General features: G+C 39.8%; 1 protein-coding gene across 1 annotated transcript in view; it reads left to right on the top strand.

Annotated features, from left to right (window-relative positions):
• DHRSX (dehydrogenase/reductase X-linked) overlaps positions 1-21,436 on the top strand; it is a 175,913-nt gene that overhangs the window by 41,315 nt on the left and 113,162 nt on the right. Inside the window, exon 3 of the mRNA XM_086470201.1 lies at positions 11,653-11,721. Within this exon, the coding sequence (XP_086326327.1) occupies positions 11,653-11,721 (69 nt within the window). The remainder of the gene's footprint in view (positions 1-11,652; positions 11,722-21,436) is intronic.

The following is a 21,436-nucleotide window of genomic DNA, read 5'->3' as shown; positions in this document are numbered from 1 at the left end:
GTTCAACTCTGGTTCACAGTGTTGGCCGCAGTTTTATGAGTCTGAATTTAGACTGGTTAGAAGCATTAAAACTTCACGTGCCTTCTATCCTTCATCTCTGGGGCTTAAATTTAAGAGGATTCTGTGGGTGCATGTTGAAATTCCTGACTTTAAAAAAGAGAGCTCCAGTTTGATTTTTCCTTTTTTTCTTAGTACATTAGTAAAAGACGTCTGGAGAAAAAAAAAAGTATGATAATATCTAATATAGAAGCTTTGATAATATTGTCTGATAATGGTGAATGGAAATCAAAAGATTTCCAGCTTGGCAATGTTACACATGTGCTGCTTGGTGTAAAACACTGGGTTCGGGACAATATAATCAATCCTTAGTGTGTCAGTGTCACAGTTTTCTAAGACAGGCTCACATTCTGAAGGAAACAGTCTCATTATATATGTACACATGTATATATATTCGACTGACGTATTTGAGCGATGCCGTTTTGGCAGAAATAACTGTAGTTCCATCACCAGGCTCAGCACTTCTGTGTGACCTCGGTAAGCCCTGCAGGAGACCAAGCAAGAGATATTTCTGTCATCTCTTTCATTCACATTAGTTTCCAATTTTCAAGCTGGACTCTCTGCACAATAAATCAGACAATTCATATATTGTATAATACTACAAAGTGGCTTTAGAAGGATAATTAAACCTTACCGAGACGGTACAATTGTTCGTTTTCAAAGATGTTTGATTTAATATCAATTACTGCAAATTTATATGGGATACTTTAATAGTCTTTTCTCACTATACATAGATGTATGAGATGCTGGAGTTATAATTTTTCCTAGAATAGTATTTATCTTCCTAATTTTAGCCAGGTTCTGTTAGGCCTGAATGGGTTGTAGAGTTAGTCAGGAAGTGTCAAAATGTTACCAGCCTTTTAAAAGTAGATGGTGGTTTCCTTTTTTTCTGGTATGAACATTAAGAAAATGCATGCAGATTGCCTTATAATTGTCATTCAGTTCAGTTTTTAATGTATCAGTACACTGTAATTAGGGTTATGAAAAACTCTACTTGCAGTGCTGTCTGTTATTTATACCTTATGTGTGTGCACACAGCCACACACAGCCTTCCAAATCTGTAAGAATTTTGTCAAACACTTTAGTCCCTCATGTCTGTTTGAAGACTGACACTGCTTTAAAAATATTTTCCTTTTTAAAAAAATGTATTTGTGTGTGTTTATATATATATTTGTATATGTTTATTCATTTTGAACGTTCCTCCTGTAAAATGTATAGCTTTCTTTTATAATCGGCAGTGCTTTAAGACTTATTTATGACCAAACTAATTTCAGGATCCTTTGGGACATTTGAAACTATTATTAAAATAGTGACAAACACCTGAAAAGACACTTAGAGCACAAGAATTCTCTTTTGGGCAGTAATCCTAAGTAGAAATATAACTCAATCAACGGTGCAGGTGCATTGCATAGTAAAATACTATGATTAACTGAGCTCGGCCATAGAATCATAGAATCAATAAGGTTGGAAAAGACCTCTAAGATCATCAAGTCCAACCGTCAACCCAACACCACCATGCCTGTCGGGGATAGCCTCACTGAGGAAGATGAAATTGGCCTCGACAGGATCCCAGCATACCCGTGAGAAGATGAAAGAAATGGATGAAGAATGTTGTAAACAGGTTTGAGGAGGTGATAAGAGACTGAGCAAGGAGAGACTAAACAAGTGAATACCACAGAGCAGAAATTTGGCAAGAGGACAGTAGATGAAGTGGGAAGTACAGTAGGAGCTCCAGCCAATCAGTATGTGAATAGAGGTGAATGGACAGAGCTATTGAGCGAATCATTTTAGCAGCCTTAGTGCATGAACCAGTGGATAAATCAGAAAGGTTATAAAAGGGTATGTTTTTGATGCTGCGCCAGCTCGGCCATCTTGGCTTTTGTAACTTAATAAAGGCTGCCTTCTCACATATATTTTTGTCGGTGTCAGTCCCGACCGCGACACATGCCCACTGAACCATGTCCTGACGTACCACATCTACACATTTTTTGAACACATCCAGGGACGGTGACTCCACCACTTGCCTGGGCAGCCTGTTCCAATGCTTGACCACTCTTTCAGTAAATAATTTTTTCCTAATGTCCAATCTAAACTTCCCCTGGCACAGCTTGAGGCCATTTCCTCTCGTCCTAACCATCGTGTGGATGAGAGAGATTCGTGTTGATATGGTTTGTTTGGATTTCTAGAAATCTTAAAGCAAAATTCTTAAGGCTATCAAGGACACTACAGAGCCCAAAGGATAAGTACAAATGCCATTACAGTCATACAATACCATTGCATGTTATGACAGAATATAGACCTAAATATGTATTTTCTCAGTAGAGAGGGTGTTGCCACTGAAGTTCAACAGGGATATGGGCTAGAAACCATGCTTTCAACTTCTAATTTTAGGGGTGGAGCTAATAGTGAAATGTCAAGCCTTTCAAATTGTATGAAGTTATTCAGGGTAATAAAGACCAAGGACATGTGTGAAGAATTACAGAAAGACCGTAAGAAGCTGGGTGTTAAAAAAGGGATGTGCAGTTCAATGTAGATCAATATGGAGTGATGGACGTGGGGAAAAATCATAACTCCAGAAAAAGAAATTATGGGGTTTGTGTTGACCATCATCACTTTGGAGAAACATCTTGGGGTTGAAATAGATCCTTCTATGAAAACTCAGTGTCCAATAGCTTAAACAAATATTAGAGATTATTAGAAAAGGAACAAACAAAATAGACAACATGAGTTGATTCAACTGTATGAATCCTTTGTGTGCAAGCACCTTAAATGCTGTGTTGACTTCTGATGTGCCTGTTTCAAAACTGATAGCATAGAAATTTAACGGGTTTAGGTGAAAACAAGCTTATCAAGAGTATGGAGAAGCATCCTTGTGAGGAACAACCGAATGGGCTTAAAGTCTTCAATCTGAAAATGTGTTCTGTACAGGCAACCACTATTCACTGTCTCTTCTAAAAGAAGTGTGTAAAATGAGCAGCTAAAAAGATACAGTGCTTATGAATAATACGGAGAATATTACAATCTCAGTATAAATACAGTACCACTCATTAGAATAGAGATTTAAACAGTCTAAAACAAGCCAGTGTGATTAGAAACAAAATCCCTCACTAACATAGAGTGTTTCTGGACTAGTATCTTCTGCATAGGACCTTAAATCATCCTTAATATAGGAGAAATGTAAGGTGAGCACATATGAGTTTTTGGCAATTTTAGGAAGGATGTTGCGTATAGTCCAGTGAGTGTGATTTTTATAGTGAAAAAAAGTGTCAGGCATTTTAAAAAATACAGAGTTAAATATGTGATGATAAATTTGGAAGAGTTAGTGCAGTTTTTCTGGACATTTATTTAATTTATTTATTAAGCATTTATTAAAGACTTTGAAGAATTCAACAACTGTGTGAATTAATTTAATCTTGTTTTTCAAAATCTTTTGGCAAGGTTCATGTTGAAAGATTTTAAAGGTCTTGAGATAAGAGAAAGGTCTCGTAACTGATTAGGAGTCAGAAAACAATATTTAGGAATTATTTGTCAGCTTTGGCATGGAGCAAAGGGACTCCTGATCCCATAAGCATATGTCAGTACATTTATAAAAGATAGATACAGAAAAAAGGATGAACAGTGAGATGATGCATTTTGCGCAAATGTGTTTAGGATAGTCAAAATAATTTGACTATTGATAAAGGGTTTGAGCTTCTGATGTGCAAGGAGAGACTGAGAGCTGGGACTGTTCAGCCTGGAGGGGAGAAGGCTCAGGGGGACATTTTCTGTGTGTATAAATACCTGATGGGGACAGTAAAGGTGGAGCCAGGGTCTGCTCAGTGGTGCCCATGACTGGACAAGAGGCCACGAGCACAAACCAAAACACAAGAAATAGCATTTAAGCATAAGAAAACACTTTTTTACATTGACAGTGGTCAAACACTGGAACAGGTTGCCCAGGGCGGTTGTGGAGTCTCCATCCTTGGAGATAATCAAAAACCTGACTGGTCATGGTCCTTGGCAACCAGCTGTAGCAGGGGGTGGGACTGGATGGTCTCCAGAGGTGCCCTGTGAAATCTTAACTGTTGTGAAGAATGGGGAATACTCTCACAGTGTTGAATGACTGGGTTGTGAAGGAATGGGTAATACAGAGTGTCAGTAAATGCAAATACTTACACATTTACAAGAATAGCATCTAAATTAACTGCTACCAGTCAAAAAAAAAAAAAGAAAAAAAATGTGATTTACTGTTGAAAGCTTTCTGCACAACATCTTCAATATTTTATGCCAGTCATGAAGGCAAACAAAATCTTGTTACTTAGTAGGAAAGAAGATGAAAACTGGACAGGAAACATCCCTCTTCCTTTGTAGAAATCATTGGTTCATCCTGTTGTGAATCCTCAAAAGGAGTCTGGTAGAACTGGAAAAATGAGAGGGGGATGGTGAGGAGGATGGGATGGCTCTGTGCAAGGTAAGGCTAATAAACAAAGGTTCTTCTGCTTGCAAACAGATGACTGAGGTGTGATAGCATACAATTACAAATGGTATGGAGAAAGTGAATGAGAAGTGGTTATTCTCTGTCTTATTGTACACAAAGTAGAGAACATCAAACAAAACGACGACAAAAAAAAAATAAACAAACTACTGAAGTACAACCCTCTTAATGTAATTAAGTGTGTCATTAAATCACAGAGCCTGTTGTCCTGGAACCCTTTGGTGGCCAAGCGCCTGAATGAATACAAAGTGCTATTAGATGAAGTAGTGGAGGATAGGTTCATTGAGAGGCTAGGTGTGACCTTTGATTGAGGAAATCTCTGAAACTTCTTGCCACTGGGAGGATGTATTGGAAAATACCACTCCTAGACTTAATTCCGTCACTTACACCTCTTCCTTAAGCACTTGCTACAGGTTATTGTTGGAAACAGGGCACTTGTCTAGTTAGATCTTTGGTTTGATAAACAGGGTCATTCTTAACTTCTCATTGGAACACATGGATTGCTGAAACCTAGGGAAAGAATGATGATCTCTTTTCTCTTTGCAAACCGACTTTCTCCTCCTTACTCAGTTTTCCTTCTTTTCTCAAAGGAACACTTACAACAATATTTTTGCCTTTCATGTAATTATGACTGCTGTATGATGAACTGGATGACAAAAGATGTGTGTTATCTCTAGACGTAGGGAAGTTTTATATCGCTTTCTCAATGGTTTTTTATATCAGGTCACATTCTCATACTTAGCTTTGTTGAATAACAAATTCATGACTTGGAAGTCTTATGGGTGAGACCCAAGATCTATATTCCTTTTTCCTAAACCAGATTTTTTTTTTTTTAATTGAAGACATTATATATTTCTTTAAAACCCACTCATACTGAGTTCCAATATCTCACCCTCAGAGCTTTTGGGGGCAATCATTCCTCTCTCCTAGGCAGATGCTATTTGTTGTGCGGGGCCATGCACAGTCACGGGATCATAATCCTCCTAACACCAGCTGATAGGACTTTGTTTTTTCTCTTGAAGCTTCGGGTGCCCCTGCAAGCCCCATCTTCAGGCTGATGCTCCAATGAAATCAGTTCCCCTTCAATCATGATGAGGATTATGCTACTCTGAGGAGGCACCTTAATTCAAATTTCCAGTTGGAATCTTTTTCATATTCTGTTGCACAAAGACACCGACCCATCACTCTCTGCAATTCCTTAATCAGATGGTATACATTTATCCAGAATTATTACTGCCCCACCAAGTTTCTTCTGGTAATGTGCATATGCATTAGAGTTTGTGGGCACCACTTCTAAACTGGGCTTACTTGAAGTGATCAGGGGGAGTGGGGAGGCCCATGGGGCAGGCTGCGAACCCTGGGAAGGTGTTCATCATTTCAAGGATTAACTGATACATAATTACGGATAAATAAGTCAAGGGATGAGCATTTATCTTAGGTAAACAGATTCCCCAGGGGGTCACACTTGCCAGAGGCTGGGGCGTGTGGGGGGGGCTGGGAGGTGTTGTGTTGGCACAACTGCCCTGCCACTGGGCAGCTCACCCCTGCCTCCTCTCCGAGGTTTGCTGCAGTGGGGTTTATCTAAGGCAGAGGCATGCCTTGGTGCACAGGGTGGCTCTCGGGCTCCAGGTTGGAGGAGTTGGGTCTTTCTGTGGACCACTGTGTGCTGGGTGGTTTGCATCTTCTTGGTGTTCTTCTCAAAAAGTTTTTATTTGTGTTTCAGTTTTGTGTTGTCTTCCTGAAAGTTGGAAGATTCTCCCCCTGCTAACTTTGGCAAGCGAGGGCTTATTGGCTTGTGGGTTTATGCTCTCCAGGCAACCTTAAGCTTTACAGGCTGTATTGTTGTACATAGGCTATTTTATATTTCTTTATAATGCCCTACAGTACGTTATATTGAAATGTCAAGATTGCAAATTCCTATTTTTGCAGAACACCAATTGGGAAAGATCTTGCTTTTTTATCAGTCAGGATCAGTTTCATACATAAATTATGAGTATGAGTAGCAATTATTCTTTTGGAGAGATTTTCCGATTCAAAGAAATTTAAAATATTTTATAAAGAATACATGTAGGTGTATCAGAAGCCCATAACTAGCGATAGTGTAAATATTTCTCAGCTGTGCTAGGTCTCTATGGGCTGTTTTTGCCATCCTTATTCGGGCTGAGCAATCCTCTGTGATAATTCTATTGAAATCCCTGAAATAACTTTCAGAGTTAGGATCTGCTTAAGTGATTAAGATGTCAGAGCCTGACCATTAAGGTAAGATCCAAAGCCTATTGCTGCTGATAAGAATTTTTCTATGTACTTCTATGGCTTTAGATCAACGTGCTTTGACTTGTGGCATTTGTATAGATGAGTATTGAAGAGGAGTGTCAATTTTTTTTACTAAAAGTTGTATTTAAATCTATTATTTTCTATATTTTTTTCAACATGAGTTTCAGTATTTTATTAAGGATTAGAATTTTTTTTTTGCCATTAAAATGACATTTCATACAGATGCATCTATTCAGACTTAAATTTATTTTTATGTTAGTAGTTTTATTTTCAGAATTGATTGTAGTCAGCATTGTTATTGAATCAGTCTCACCTGAATTTTTCACTATTCTGTGGGGACTAAGTAGAAGAAAAACATCTGATAGGGCATTGAACAGCTTGCATAAACAGTTCTTGAGACAACTACATCTATTTTGAGTTCCCAATAGACACTTTAAATTAGCATGAAAAGCAAAGTTATCACTGTTTTGGGTACTTTGTTGATCAAAGCTCTCAAGACATTGAATCCCTTTTTCTCAAAGCTTTTGTTCAGATTTGCTCACTGCATAAAAAACATGGTCAGTCTTCCCTTTCTTATCCTTCTCTCAAAACCACTTGAATTCAGAGTAGGCAGATCTCATGCTACAGATACTATAGTGCTTGACCATCAGAGGAACCTGAACATACACAAGTCCATGAGACCTGATGAGATGCATCCTGGAGTCCTGAGGGAATTGGCTGATGCAGTTGCCAAGCCACTCTCCATGGTATTTGAAAAGTCATGGTAGTCAGGTGAAGGCCCGGGTAACTGGAAGAAAGGAAAACATTGCACCCATTTTTAAAAAGGGTAGAAAGGAGGGCCCTGGGAACTACCGACCTGTCAGCATCACCTCTGTGCCTGGGAACATCATGGAACAGATCCTCCTAGAAGATATGCTAAGGCACATAGAGGACAGGGAAGTGATTCGAGACAGTCAGCATGGCTTTACTAGGGACATGTCCTTCCTGATCAGCCTAGTGGCTTTCTGCAATGGAGTGACTGCATCAGTGGACAAGGGAAGGGCTACGGATGTCATCTATCTGGACTTCTGCAAGGCCTTTGACATGGTCCCCCACAACATCCTTCTCTCTAAGTTGGAGAGATAGGAGTTCGACCAGTGGACTGTTCAGTGGATGAGAAAATGGCCGGATGGTTGCCGCCAGAGAGTAGTGGTCAATGGCCAGATGTCCGGATGGAAAACGGTGACAAGTGGTGTCCCTTAGGGGTCTGTGCTGGTACCAGTGTTGTTTAATATCTTCATTAATGATATTGACAGAGGCATTGAGTGCACCCTCAGCAAGTTTGCTGATGACACCAAGCTGGGTGGTGCAGCTGATATGCAAGAGGGATGGGGTGCCATCCAGAGGGTCCTGGACAGGCTGGAGAGGTGAGTCCAGGTGAACCTCATGAGATTCAACAAGGCCCAGTGCAGGGTCCTGCACCTGGGTTGGGGCAACTGCTGGTATCAATACAGGATGGGAGAAGACGTGCTAGAGAGCAGCCCTGTGGAAAAAGACTTGAGGGTACTGGTGGATGAAAAGCTGGACATGAGCCACCAATGCATAACTGCAGCCAGAAGGCAAATTGCATCCTGGGCTGCATCAAAAGCAGTGTGTCCAGCAGATGGAGAGGGGTGATTCTGCCCCTCTACTCTGCCCTGGTGAGACCTCACCTAGAGTGCTGTGTTCAGCTCTGGGGCCCCCAAAACCAGAAGGATGTGGACCTGTTGAAGTGTGTCCAGAGGAGGGCCACGAAGATGATCAGGGGGCTGGAGCACCTCTCATATGAAGACAGGCTGAGAGAGTTGAAGTTGTTCAGCCTGGAGAAGAGAAGGCTCCAGGAAGACCTTATAGCGGCCTTCCAGTACCTGAAAGGGGCTTATAAGAAGGCAGGAAAAGAACTATTCACAAGGGCTGGTAGTGATTGGGTGAGGGGTAATGGTTTGAAGCTAGAAAAGGGTAGATTTAGGTTGAACATTAGGAAAAAGTTTTTTAACATGAGGGTGGTGGATCACTGGAACAGGTTGCCCAGAGAGGTAGTGGAAGCCCCATCCCTGGAGACATTCAAGGTCCGGCTTGATGGGGTTTTGAGCAACCTGACCTAGTGAGAGATGTCCCTGCTTATTGTAGGGGGTTGGACTAGATGACTTTAGAGACCCCTTCCAACCCAATACATTCTATGATTCTATGAAAATAGATAAATTCTGGTATGGATAAATTCTGGCATTTCGATAGTATCATCAAGAAGATGCAAATTATTTTTGATTTTTACCAACCTAAAGCTGATTGTGTTAGCCTGGTGACTTAAAAAGAATTTTTTGAATTTTGAATAATTAATGTAGCACTTAAAAGGAAGTTCTTTTTCATGCCTACCACTCACTCTGCTTAGAGGATCCCAGAAGAATGTACTAGAAGAGAAGCAGTACAACAGTGCAGTGTCTCTTTCCTCTTCCACCCGTCCTCAGCCAAGGGGATGCTGATCTCCTTAAGCTAACTCAGAAGTGTAGATTGCTATCCCAGTCTTATGGTATCTTTCTGATATGTGTCTTTGAACTTTTTGTAAGGATTTTGGTCATTTATTCAGCGTGTTCATTGTTTCTTATAGGATTTTCTTTGAAAGAAGTATTTCAAAAGCCTCTATTACAGTAGCAGCTTTCACTCAGGCTGTTTCAGTTTTGTGATACTGAAGCCTCCAGAATCTGGTTTTCGAACTTTGTTGAATCAGGCTGGAAACAGACATCTGAAGTGGCTGTTTAGCAAAATAATTATTTTTTCCCAGTGGTCTAGAGTGAAAAATATGGAAATATTAATAAAATGAGCTCATTTGGAAGGCACTGAGCTTTGATGAATAACCATTTATATAACACCAAAATAGGACAAATTAAAATTTGTTGTGAACACAAGCTCTTTTAAAATAACAAATTAAGTGAACATACTGAGAGTTAAATCAAGACACTGGAGGCTTTAATAAGCCTGTTCTCTGTGTGAGGTGTGTTGAATGAAAGAGGAATCAAATAAGACCTTCACAGAATTAGCACCAAAGTATTTTTGTTTCTGGTCTAACTGTATCCGGCATAATAACACACTGAGTTTGAAATCTTACTCTAGGACGTCACTTGGGGTGGAACAGTGAGGAAAATTGATCTCTTGCCCATAACCCCTGTACACAGATTTCGCCAGAAATGGCAGTTTCACTGGAGGGCTTGTTTGTTGATGCTGCATCTATATCTGGAAATTAGCATCAAGCTGAATGTTTCTGTTCTGTACAGGGCTGGGTGGTTTTAAAGGGGAAAAAAAAAAACAACAGCAAGAAGAAAATACAGCAAATGTCTGTTTTGGTTTTGGTTTTTTTTTTAGGTTTTTTTTTTTCTTTTCTTTTCTTTCTTTCTTGGTCAGTCTAAGCAGTATGATTCCATAGTTAATGGAAATTTTAGAGAACAGTTATAGACCAGTATGACTCTAGGTTTTATGTAAGAATTATTTTCTCTTCAGTATCTGGAGTACTAAATGTCTTTATTTTGGCTGCATTTATGTAAATATTGAGTCTTCTTGCATGTCATGAAAACAAAGATGTGTAGCAAATCATTGTTTTTTACTGCAGAAGCACAGCAAAAGCTCCATCCTCAAAAGAATGCACTAGCCTACCTCCTCCAAGTGGTCAGGTGGTCCCAAAAATCTCCATTCAGTACTCTGCGCTTTCAGCTAGTGTAACCAATGGATGACACCTGATCTGCTTCAAAGGGCTTACTCCCTCTTTTTGAACACATTCTTTGTGAGATCAGGTGAATCCACTTTAATAAAGTGTGTTCTAACATCTTAAAGTAAACAGGAGCATCTATGACAACTAAGGTGAGCAGATTGAACCAGGTGACCTCCTGAGGTCCCTCCCAACTTCAACTTATTCTGTGATGCTGCAATTCTTTCCTTGTGTTGATAGAGTTGATTTGCTGTTACTAAAATAAGTGAGGAAAAAAGTAGAAAACCTGAAATTTCTGCTGCATAGCTAACAAGTGAATGAGAGGACGGGACACTTACAGAGCAGCACAAGACAGAGCCTGTATAGAAACTAAGGCAGAGGTTTATATAATCAGGAAAAGAAGAAGGCAACTTCATAAAGTTCATAAGATACCAGTATTTATATCCAATTTAGATATAAACAATAGGTATTTTGATGTGTCATGCTACAGAAAATGTTTGTGGATGGATAATTGTAATGCTAAACTTAATTTGAAAAATTTAACTTGTACTAATAAGCGTGGTTTTTTGTTTGTGTTTTTTCCTTTGATATAAGTTATTATTTTAAAAAATTGACAAATAAATGTCAGACAATTATTGACTGTCCACCTAAGCTGAATGGCACAAAAGGCAATTATTTGATGTTTAATCGCATTTTATGTTAACGCTAGTAAAACTTTTCCTGAGCATTTGGGCCACGGTACTGGGGCTGTTCCTCCAACCGTGGAAGTCTTTATTTTGGAAAAAGAGTGTGGGGAGGTTCACTCTAACCTATAGTGAAGCTTCTGTGAAATCTGGATGTGATATAATTCACTTGGCTCACAGATTCGTATCTCAGTTCTGCTTGTCCAGCCAGCAGATGGTCCTATCTTGTATGAATAAATGAGATAAACAGTCAGAACTTGTGTGAACAGCACAGCTTTTGTACAGCCCTCTTCAAAAACCTCTGCTGCCTGACAGTAATGAATCATGCCTTTTCACCTAAAAATTCATACTGGTTTTACGCTGTGGTTAGCACTTCATAGTGGCATGCTTATATTCACTGTCCTTAGGTTGATTGCATCACTAATTTTCCTTTTTATGTATTGTTACAGCTGGAAACAGTGAGAGTGAAGGCCAAGAAGCAGTGAGGAAAATACAAGAAGAAACTTTGACTGGAAAAGGTACCATGCTATATCCTTTTCTTTAAGGAACTCTTTATTCCTCTCTTTTTGCTGGCATCTTCTTTTATATGAGGTCCCCTTGCGTATCGTTAAACTTTTTTTAGTTTGGGGAAACTAATTCTTAAAGTAAATCTGACACAAGAGTAAAATGAGTAGGATGCTTTGTTAAAAATGTTTTCAGTTTTGTTTGACTTCTGTACTGTGTGTCATTGCAAAAGCTCTGCCTGCAACTTAGTGTTTGCCTGCGTGTGCGTATGGGTACAATGATTTAATAGCTGGGCAGGAAATCAGAATACTAGCCATTTCTGCTAAGGAGAGTATGAAAGCAGGTAAGAGTGTCTGTGCTCTTTTCATTGCTCATGTTGCCTCCTATCATGTGTATAATCCCATAAAAATGTGGGGTTTTTGCAGGGTAAGAGGTTTCTGAAAGAACAAGGCTGCCCAGTTGGGTTATTTGACACAGACTGAGAGTTTATAATCCTTCACAAAATAAAACTGTTTCCTTAAAAATAGATGGACCTTTCATATCAAGTCAAAATTCCTACTTTTTGCTGTTCTTCTGTTTTTTTCTTTTAATCTGATGAGCGATCATTTTGAGGGAGCCATAAGGAGAGCACAGCTTGATAACTATGAGAAAAGGCATATTGCGCAGTATCTGCTGTGAGATTATAATTTGCAATTTATGATGGAGGTTAGTGCATCTAGTATTTCCATCTCTTGGATTCGCTGGGTGTAGTTCCTAGTACTGTATGATGATTCACTGTTGCCACTTTGATGTATCATTTCTTGGCAAAATAATAGGGCAGTGCTGCTACTCCACCCTATTTAGGATCTTCATGGCTTCTTCTGAGATCTGATTCTGTTTTTGTGCCTCTAATAATTACTGTTATGATGATCAAAATACGTTAATTATTGTGTTAAAAAACCCTTTCATTAAGATTTATCTTTTGACTTAAATAAATGTGCACCCATCATAGCCTCAGGATACATGTATGCTAGTTAAAAGCATCATAAATTAAGGCATAGTCAGAAGGATCATGAAAGGAAAAAGGTAATTATTACATTGTTTAAATCTTTTGCTGGAAGTTTCAGTACAGAGACCAAAACCATTTGAAATTAATTATATCACGTGACCTGTGTGAAGCTGAATAAACCAGGGTCTGTCTTATTTTCTCACATCTGTGTGATCACAGGCTTTTGTAGCACCCCAGTCTTCCCTGATTTTTCTGAACAAAGTAAGCCCTAACCTTCAGTTATAAACTCTGTCAAGATACAGCTGGCAGTCTGAGGAAGCTGAAAGTGTATCTAAAGTTGACTGAAGTTGTTCCTCATTGTAATGATAATGACTGAGGCTTTAGTAATCTTATGTCTGGTAGATTTGGCCTAAAAACAAACTGGAGGAGTATTGCTTTTTCAGAATTTCCCACTGATTGAGGGAAATTTGTATTTACAAATGCATTATCCTGTACAAAGGACTTGCGTGAGTCTGAGTCCTGTGTTACTGCTTATCAATGAATTTGCACTTTGCTTTGTAATGGGATGTGTGTGCAGATACTGTGACCAAGACTAGGCTGTGCAAACATACCACCTTTTCAAAAGCCACAGTTCAGTATCTGTTTAGTCACTGCATAAAAACATTATCAGTTACCTTGACATCCCCCTCTCCCTTTTTTTTTGAGCATTTTTCATGACCCATATGGAAAAACTGCTTACAGAAACTGTTACTATCTGGAATATTGGACTCTTGAAGAACTACTCAAAACAGTATTGCTGGGCAGACAGCGTGATCGAGGATTGGGACAATATAGCTGTCCTTTTACTATGGACAAACTATATGAGTGGTTGCCATCAGTTTGCTATCCACATCTCAGATCTCTAATAGCAAGGAAAATCTCCTTGCTTGTTAGCAGGTTAGACAGCAAAAGGGAACAAGAGACATTGTCCTCTCCTTGCCTGGCTGAGCCATACATAGCATAAACATCCCCAGAGACAGCTCTGGGAAAAGGCTTGTTGAATGCATGTAATTACAGTGGTTTTAGGGCAATACCATCCTTCTACGTCTTGGCCCACTGTCTGTCTGGGACTTTGTCTGCTATCTAAGGGTAAGTAGTTTTACTTGACATAATCTACACTTCAGGGACAAGTGAGATTCAAAGCATGTACATAAGTGATTCCTATGAAGCAGCTGATGAGCAATAACATGTTAACAGTTTCAGAGGAGGATGAAGGATAATAATAAAAAGGCTATGCACACAGGTAATGCTTTTTTTGCAGCAGCATGGCAAGACACGAAGAAAGGACTAACAAAATTTCTGAATACAGGGAGGCAGGAAGCCTGGTTTCCCATGCTGGAGGCATTCAAAACAAAGCCAATACCAAAAGATGGTAGAGTATTGGACGAAAGCAGTTGCAGCTGTTCCCCTACAAGGCAGCAATGCTAAAGGACACAGAAAATCTAAGCAATGTATCACATCACCTCTTCCTACCACCCATCCTTTCCCATGGCGCTACACCAGAAACCTCCTTGGTTCCTCTCCTTGCTGATTCCAGGCTGTTTAGGTGTTCTACTTGGTTTTCGGTCTTTGTGCTAAGTGTAAAAAGTGAGGAAGGACATGGACAGCTGAGTGGAAGAGAATAAGGTACAGGTCCTTGGGGTATGATAGACCCAATTCTCTTGACTGTCAGAACCTCCTCCATGATAAAAAAATCAAAGCCTTCAGATATCCAGAAGAGACCAGAAGTGCTGCATTGTCATTAAAATTATCACATAGGCACTGTTTCTAAAAGACCAAAGGCAACAGATTGCTATGCTGTGAATCATAAAGCTGGGAGAAGCCAGAATGATGTGGGCATTTATCTTGCTTCCATTTGTTAAATTGGGAACTTGTGTTGTTAATAGTAGCAATTATATGGCTGGGAAAATTGTTGATGGCTAGGGATTACCACAGAGATATTCTAATTGTGTAAGTCTCTGTAATTTACGCATAGGGTGTGTCTGTGTTAGTGTGTTCGTTCGTTAAGAGCGCTTTTCAGGCAACGTGCAACCCCGCTTGCTGAGCACGGGTTTGCAGCAGGAAGGGCACCGCAGGTCCTGACCTGGATTCTCTTTGGACAGAGGTAGCCTGGGAGGTGAGCTGCAGCAGTGACAGAGCATTACTGCATGGGAGCAACCTTAGAGCTTATCTGAACTAAGAATCCTAGGGACCTGTAGAAGTGCTTGTGTCAGATCCCTAGCACAAAATGAGCTCTAGAGATTGATTTCTATTGATCCAAACAACTTGTTAATGTCATTGTAACCATAGTTACCAGTCCTGAACAAACTACATCGAGTTATGGAATTAGGAATTTTTTGTGATAATCTCTTAATGATACTAGAAAAAATCTTTCCATGTACATAATAGACTATACCTCCTGACTGAGTTACCCCCAGTTTACATCTCTGCAAATGAAAGCTGGTTTTAGCCTGATGATTACAAACATACAAATGTTGGAAACTAATATATAAACATGAATGAAAGCTTCATTCATTCCAGCGTAGGTTCATGAATGCCAATGGAATCAGCAATTAGCAAAAGTTTATGCGTAAATATCACTTAGCACAGTACCAAGGAAAGGCTCTCACAACTGCAGTATAGGAGCTGGAGTTGCAACTAGACTCAAAGGAGAAAAAAATTAAAAGTTAGTGAGAAAACAGGGTGTAAAAGTCATATTAAGCACAGACCTCTTCAAAAGGAGAAGCCTGTGTTTAATCTCACCCAACATTTTTGCGGCAATTCAAATAAAACCACAATTATAAAACTACGCACTAAATCCACAGCATTCATGAGACTTACATTTGAAGCCAGGTGAGAAAGGAAGAAGAGACTTTCTCCCTCAGAGTCAGAGGAATGCAGAGGTTAGCACAGTGGCAACCAAATTGTGTCATTTACAGTCTGACCCACATCAAGACAGCGTGGGCCAAGCAGTGGGAGGAATGATATCACCTTAAAAACAGTGCAGTTCGCGTGCATTCAACAAGCCTGGCTTTTCCCCAGAGCTTTCTCTCAGGATATTTGTGCTAGGTATGGCTCAGCCAGGGAGTAAGGAAATGACAGGGTCTCTTGCTCACTTTTGCTGTATAACCTGCTAACAAGCAAAGTGATTTTCCTTATTATTAGAGATCGAAGAGTTTACCCGAAAGAAGGGGCAATCTAGCCGATAGGTACCAAGCATAATTGCAGAATAACTCGTGAGTGGTTACTCCACTGACATTTGCTGTGTGTCAGGCACCAATTTTAACAAAACAGTCCACATTTTTCCACTCTGTACCAGACTGTTTGTTGTTGGCCTTCCCTGCAGGCTAGAGGAAGTCAGCTGCTGGGAGTTCCCAAATATCCAAACTTTTTGATTTGTTTTTGCCCAAGAGTCAATGGTGGTATTCCCAGCACATGGAAAAACAGTTGTGTGAGCCAGTTCAGCAAAGACCAATGCCTTATTAAAATGTGCGAACACATCATCCATGACTTTTTCTTTGACGTGCTATGTCAAAGATGTTGTTATGGAAGCGATCATCCAACTGGTCAAACATAGTAGAAAGTATTTGTGGTTGAGACATGTTTTCTATAAGTGTGTGTAAGCATGTGTGAGTTTATGCTTACTTGTGCCAGATTTATTTTTCACGGTGTAGTTTTGAGGTGTAAAAGCATAACACCCTGAGCTTGTGGCAAGACCCGACGGCCCTTCTACCGCATCCTGCCATTGCATATCCTTTCTCTACCACTGCTGGTGCTGAAAAGACCTGTAGGGTTGGTTTAAAGAGTTTCCTAGCCGTAACAGTGCAGTTTCCATCTACGTGGTTTCTTTTTTCATGCTGGTGCATTGTCTCCATTAGATTTGGCAGGTCGAGGACTGCCCTCAGTTAGAGTTGCACAACTGAATGCCAGGCTTATGAAGACATCTTGAAAGATAGGGTGGTGATATAAGCGAGGAGTAAAGAGGTCTCAATCTGACAGTATGGCACTTTGCAGGACTCTGAGCGGAACTGCAGAGCTCTTCTGCCTTGTCACTTGATGACGGGTATAAGGACCTTGCATAAACAATATTTGTTTTCTTTCAATAGCCTCATCTAAGGTTATATCAAGTATATTCAAGCCATATGAAAATATATGAACCTTGAAAAATATTGGATGTGTTAAACTTAATCTAAGTCTGAAAGGACTGGATCCTCCGTGTGCTCAAGGGACAGAAGACCCTTTTGTAGAGTCCGAGAAAGTAATGCAGGGACTGATAGGGTTTCTCTGTGCTTACAGCACTTCTGTCCCTTACCCAGTAAAGTTTGTGACTTTTTGCTCCCTATTAAGCAGGGAAGATTTTAATCCACTGAAAGGTATCTCCAGAGCCCTCTGATAAAATCATTTAGGTGAATAGTTTGCAAATCAATTGTCCTGCTTTTCTGTTTGTTTTACATAATACTTTGATGCAAAACCATAGTTAAATTCATTAAGCCTGCTTGCTCATGTCTTTTTTGTTTTCCTTTTGACTTTCAGTGTAACATGTTACAAGATTTTTCCCCCCTCAGTGCTTACAGACATTTAAAACAATAGAGAATCCCCTATTTTTTGTGTTTCTTAAAACACCTTAGAAATTGAGTTGTCATGTTAACAGGGTGGCAATTCAGACATCAAGAGCAATATGAATATGGTTCACAGAGCTAAAGATGAGCTGCAGGTCTGGGTAGTGAGATGGAGATAAAGTCTTTCAAATATAAAATGTATTCATAATGCAGGCACAGGCTCTGCCTGTTAGTTTCTTAAATTCCCATTTCCATTGGAAATGTGAAATGTATTTCATTAACAGGCTCTGCTGCTAGGAAACATGATTTTCTCTTATTTAAATTATTTTTAATTGAAACTTAGAGACAAAGAAGTGCACAGGTGTAGCTGTAGGCAGAATAACAAAGTCCCTTCAGATGTCTTGAAATGATATTCTGACTGTAAATCACTGAAGCTTTGTGTGACTAATGGGACCAGAGCTCCAAGGTTAGGATTTTGCTGATTGTGCTGCCCTACTGAAGGCAATCCAGGGAAAGGAGATTTCAGAATGAAATTGCATCTGCAAGGCCTGAAAAAGCTCCCATTTCACCCTTTCACAGGATTTTGGTCCTCTTTTATGTACCTGTAGAGCCATGATGTCAAGCAGTGGCTGGAGAGGTGCTCCTGGGTTTGACACCTCCCATAGTATGCCATTATTTTTTCCAGTTTGAGCAGTAGTTGCAGACAGGTTGCATGAGCCACTTCCAGACGTTGTCTGTTCTCAAGAAAATTGCCAGCGAACACTGAAAGACAAAGCCAAGAAAAAGGCAATTTGTTTTCTCTCTGGAATGCTTTCATATCTCTCTCCCAAGATCTACTTTATATAGTCCTAGTTTCTGTGCATTACATGTCAGGCTTGAGAAGTTAATTTGCTTATAACAAGTAGAATATTTTCTGTGGAAATGCCATCAGCTTCTGTGCTAGGGATGCAGCTGCCAGGAGCATGGAGAACTTGTGGCCTGAATTAAACACGGGAAAAGCAGAGCCTATGTTTGAAGCACTTACGAGCTGTGCATGTAACCTTCCAGGTGTGAGCTGCACGTGAACCGACAGACTGTGGTCCACCTGAGCGTGCGGGCAGTGCTGGTCTTTCCTTTTCAACTCCATCCTTGCAGCAGTATGGCGATGCTCCAGAGGGAGCACAGCCAGAGAGGAGCCTCTGCACCTCTGAAGTGCCAACACTAGTGTGTCCATGCCTTACTTGTGTTTCAAGGGCCATTTTTCAATGGCAGAGTATAAAAGCTTTGAATAGATGTCCCAGTTCTTAAATGAGTTATGAGCCAGACTCTTCCCAGCAGTGCCTAGTGACAGGCCCAGAGGCAATGGGCATACACTGAAATACAAGAAATCCCATTTAAAAATAGGAAAACGTTTTCTTTTTTAGCATAAGGGCTGTTGGATATCAGCACAGATTGCCCAGAGAGTTTGTAGTGTCTCCACCCTGGGAGATAGTCAAAAGCCATCTGGACACGGTCCTGGGCAACCAGCTCCAGGTCACCCTGCTCGAGCAGGGGCTGGGACTGGACAAACTCCAGAGCCACCTTCCAGCCTCAGCCACCCTGTAACTCTGTAAGTCTACGAAATTTTAGCAGCTAAAACCACCCTGTCTGCTTCATTTGTCCAGTCCTGACTACAAATACTGTAACATACATAGATTCATGGGCTTGCAGGGTCTTCAAGAAGTTGTATCAGTGTTCATACATTGCCTACAATAAGTCTCTTTGGCACAGATAGTGGTAAGAACATCAGTAATTTGACCCTAATGCGTTCTTAGGAATGGGGTATTTGAGAAGAACTTCAAAGCAGTGTAAAAAGCCCCATCTGTGCAGGTAAAAAACTCATTCTGTTGAAACAGAGAGAAGGAGTGTAGGAACACTGATGCAACAATCTTTGTGAAAAGGCCAGGAAATATTGCCCATGACTCTGGAACAGCTTACCCTTCCTGTTATTTTTCCCTATATAGGGCACAGATGTATTTTAAGACCTAAATTTTAAAATTTAAATTTCAAATAAAATGTGTTCAAGATTACATAATGTGTGACATCTCTGCCACATTTTCACAATCTGAATGGAAATTAGCGTGCTCATGTGCACATCAAAACCATTCTCAGCTTATTTAAAGGCTTGTAGGAAATGTGTAATGCCAGAGCATTTTTGTAGTCTTTTCTGGTACTTGGTGCTGGAAAATCTTGCTCGTAAGAAGAAAAAGAAATACTCCTAAGGAGAATAATAAACTCTTGAATTAAGCAAAACTTCTAACATGAGAATAATTAGATGTCTAATAATCATGCCTGGATTTGGATTTTTCCTCTTATATTGAGTCAATGCTTCTGGACAAGGGGATGTGAACTGTTACCAGCACCTGATTGATTTCCCCAGGATAACGGTCAGCTGTGTTCTAGTCCTTATTTAGTCTTAATGTTCTGTCTGCCACTGTCTTCTCTTACCAAGATTACTGTTGACTTCAGGCTGCTTGGAAGGAGTAGCTCTTCACAACTGATGTGACTTGAGAAGACAAAACAAATCAAATCATCTCTCCAACATTTAGTTTGACCTAGTTGAAAAATAATCCCTGCCAGTGTTTCACCTCCCAAGCATGGAAAATGTGTGGGCTTGTGGTGGGAGAGATATCTCCATGGCTCTGGGCAAGATTTGCTTTATTCTGTATTTCCTCTCATTCTACTCCAATGTCACTTATGCTCACACACTTGCACTTTTTTTGAATAATTTACAGCTACTAAACTTCCTGTTACAAGGATCTCGTTTAAATGTTATGGTGTCTGTAGTTCTTCCTCTGTAGGAATTTGATAGTGTATCAAGGGGGAAAAAAAAGACATCTATGTGTTGGAAGGGAAGAAAAGAAAAAATAATATAAGGAAAAAAACCAATTTTTCCTGTTCAAAACTTCAGAACTTCTGAACTGGAGGTTTGTGAAAAAGTTCTTTTTCCGGCTAAAATCTTGCAGACTTTTTCCTAGTTCATATTTTACACTTGGAAGTCAGTCCATGCAAAAACCCCATGGGCCCAATTGGAACAATTTTTCATGAAGACGGAAAATTTCCTAGAGATGTGTCGGTTTTAATGGGGGTGTTTATTGTCGAGAGAGAGAAACTTTTTTTGCTTGTATCTGCAACATAAAGCAGGGCAAGTCCCCTGCCTGTAGAATGGATTGACTCAAAGTGTGGTAGTTTGTGTTCAGGTCAATCCAGATCAAAGGTATTTCATTCCAACTCATTCTGAGTTTCTTATATCCCAGACTACTGTACTATCAAAGACAATCTTTTTTTTGGTCTCTAGACTTTAAAATCTTCCTGAATTACTAAGCGGCTGCTTATCAATGCTTTGTGTTGATTTGCAAATACACACTATAAAGGAATTTCCTTTTTTTTTGTTTTTAAAGAGAGTTTTGTGAATATTTTGTTTAAAGCAGGATTTTGTTTAAAAATTGCCACAAAATGGAAATGTCCTGTGGAAAACACGTCTTTCATGTGAGTCTGAGACTACTTTCCATTGATCTGTTTGTGGCATTTTTTGCTTTGAGATGATGCAAAATTAATTGTTTGGTCCCAGGCTAAGTGAAGTCTTCAAATGGGGTTTCCTTCAAGACTTTGTTTCTGAATGCAGATGGCAAAGCACATCTCCAGTGCCATGAAGGCCGTATGCTTTGAAACCATAGACCATAGATAATAGAGAGAGATGTCAGAAAATGTGCTTATTTGATGTAGAACCGGTACATGTCTTACAAGGCTTATGTAGTCAGCGATTCTCCTAAGAATCTTACTCAGGCTGTTCCTCCAGTTAAGATGATCTCAAATGGCTGGCTGAAAACAGCTATCTTAGATGATATATGAAATGATTTCTTAGTCTGGAATCATAATTGTGTAGTTACCTTGACAACTACCGGTGATATATAACTACATTGTATTTGCCTCTCTGGATGCCCTTTCAGCTGATCCTACAGACAGAATATAGATTTTTTTTTTTTTTTTTTTTTTTTTTTTTTAATTTGCTTGAATCGTATCTCTGGAAACATGCAGTTCAGAAAGCAGCATCCTTTTCTGTGTGTCCTCCCAGCAGGATAAAATAGTATATTTGCCTTTGCTTGCAAAAGAGAACAATTTGTGGCAGTGTTCACATATTATGCA

The sequence above is a fragment of the Leptosomus discolor genome, chromosome 1 (genome assembly GCF_034619465.1).
Source record: "Leptosomus discolor isolate bLepDis1 chromosome 1, bLepDis1.hap2, whole genome shotgun sequence".
In the NCBI taxonomy this organism is placed as follows: Eukaryota; Metazoa; Chordata; class Aves; order Leptosomiformes; family Leptosomidae; genus Leptosomus; species Leptosomus discolor.
This window is presented reverse-complemented; position numbering and strand designations above follow the sequence as displayed.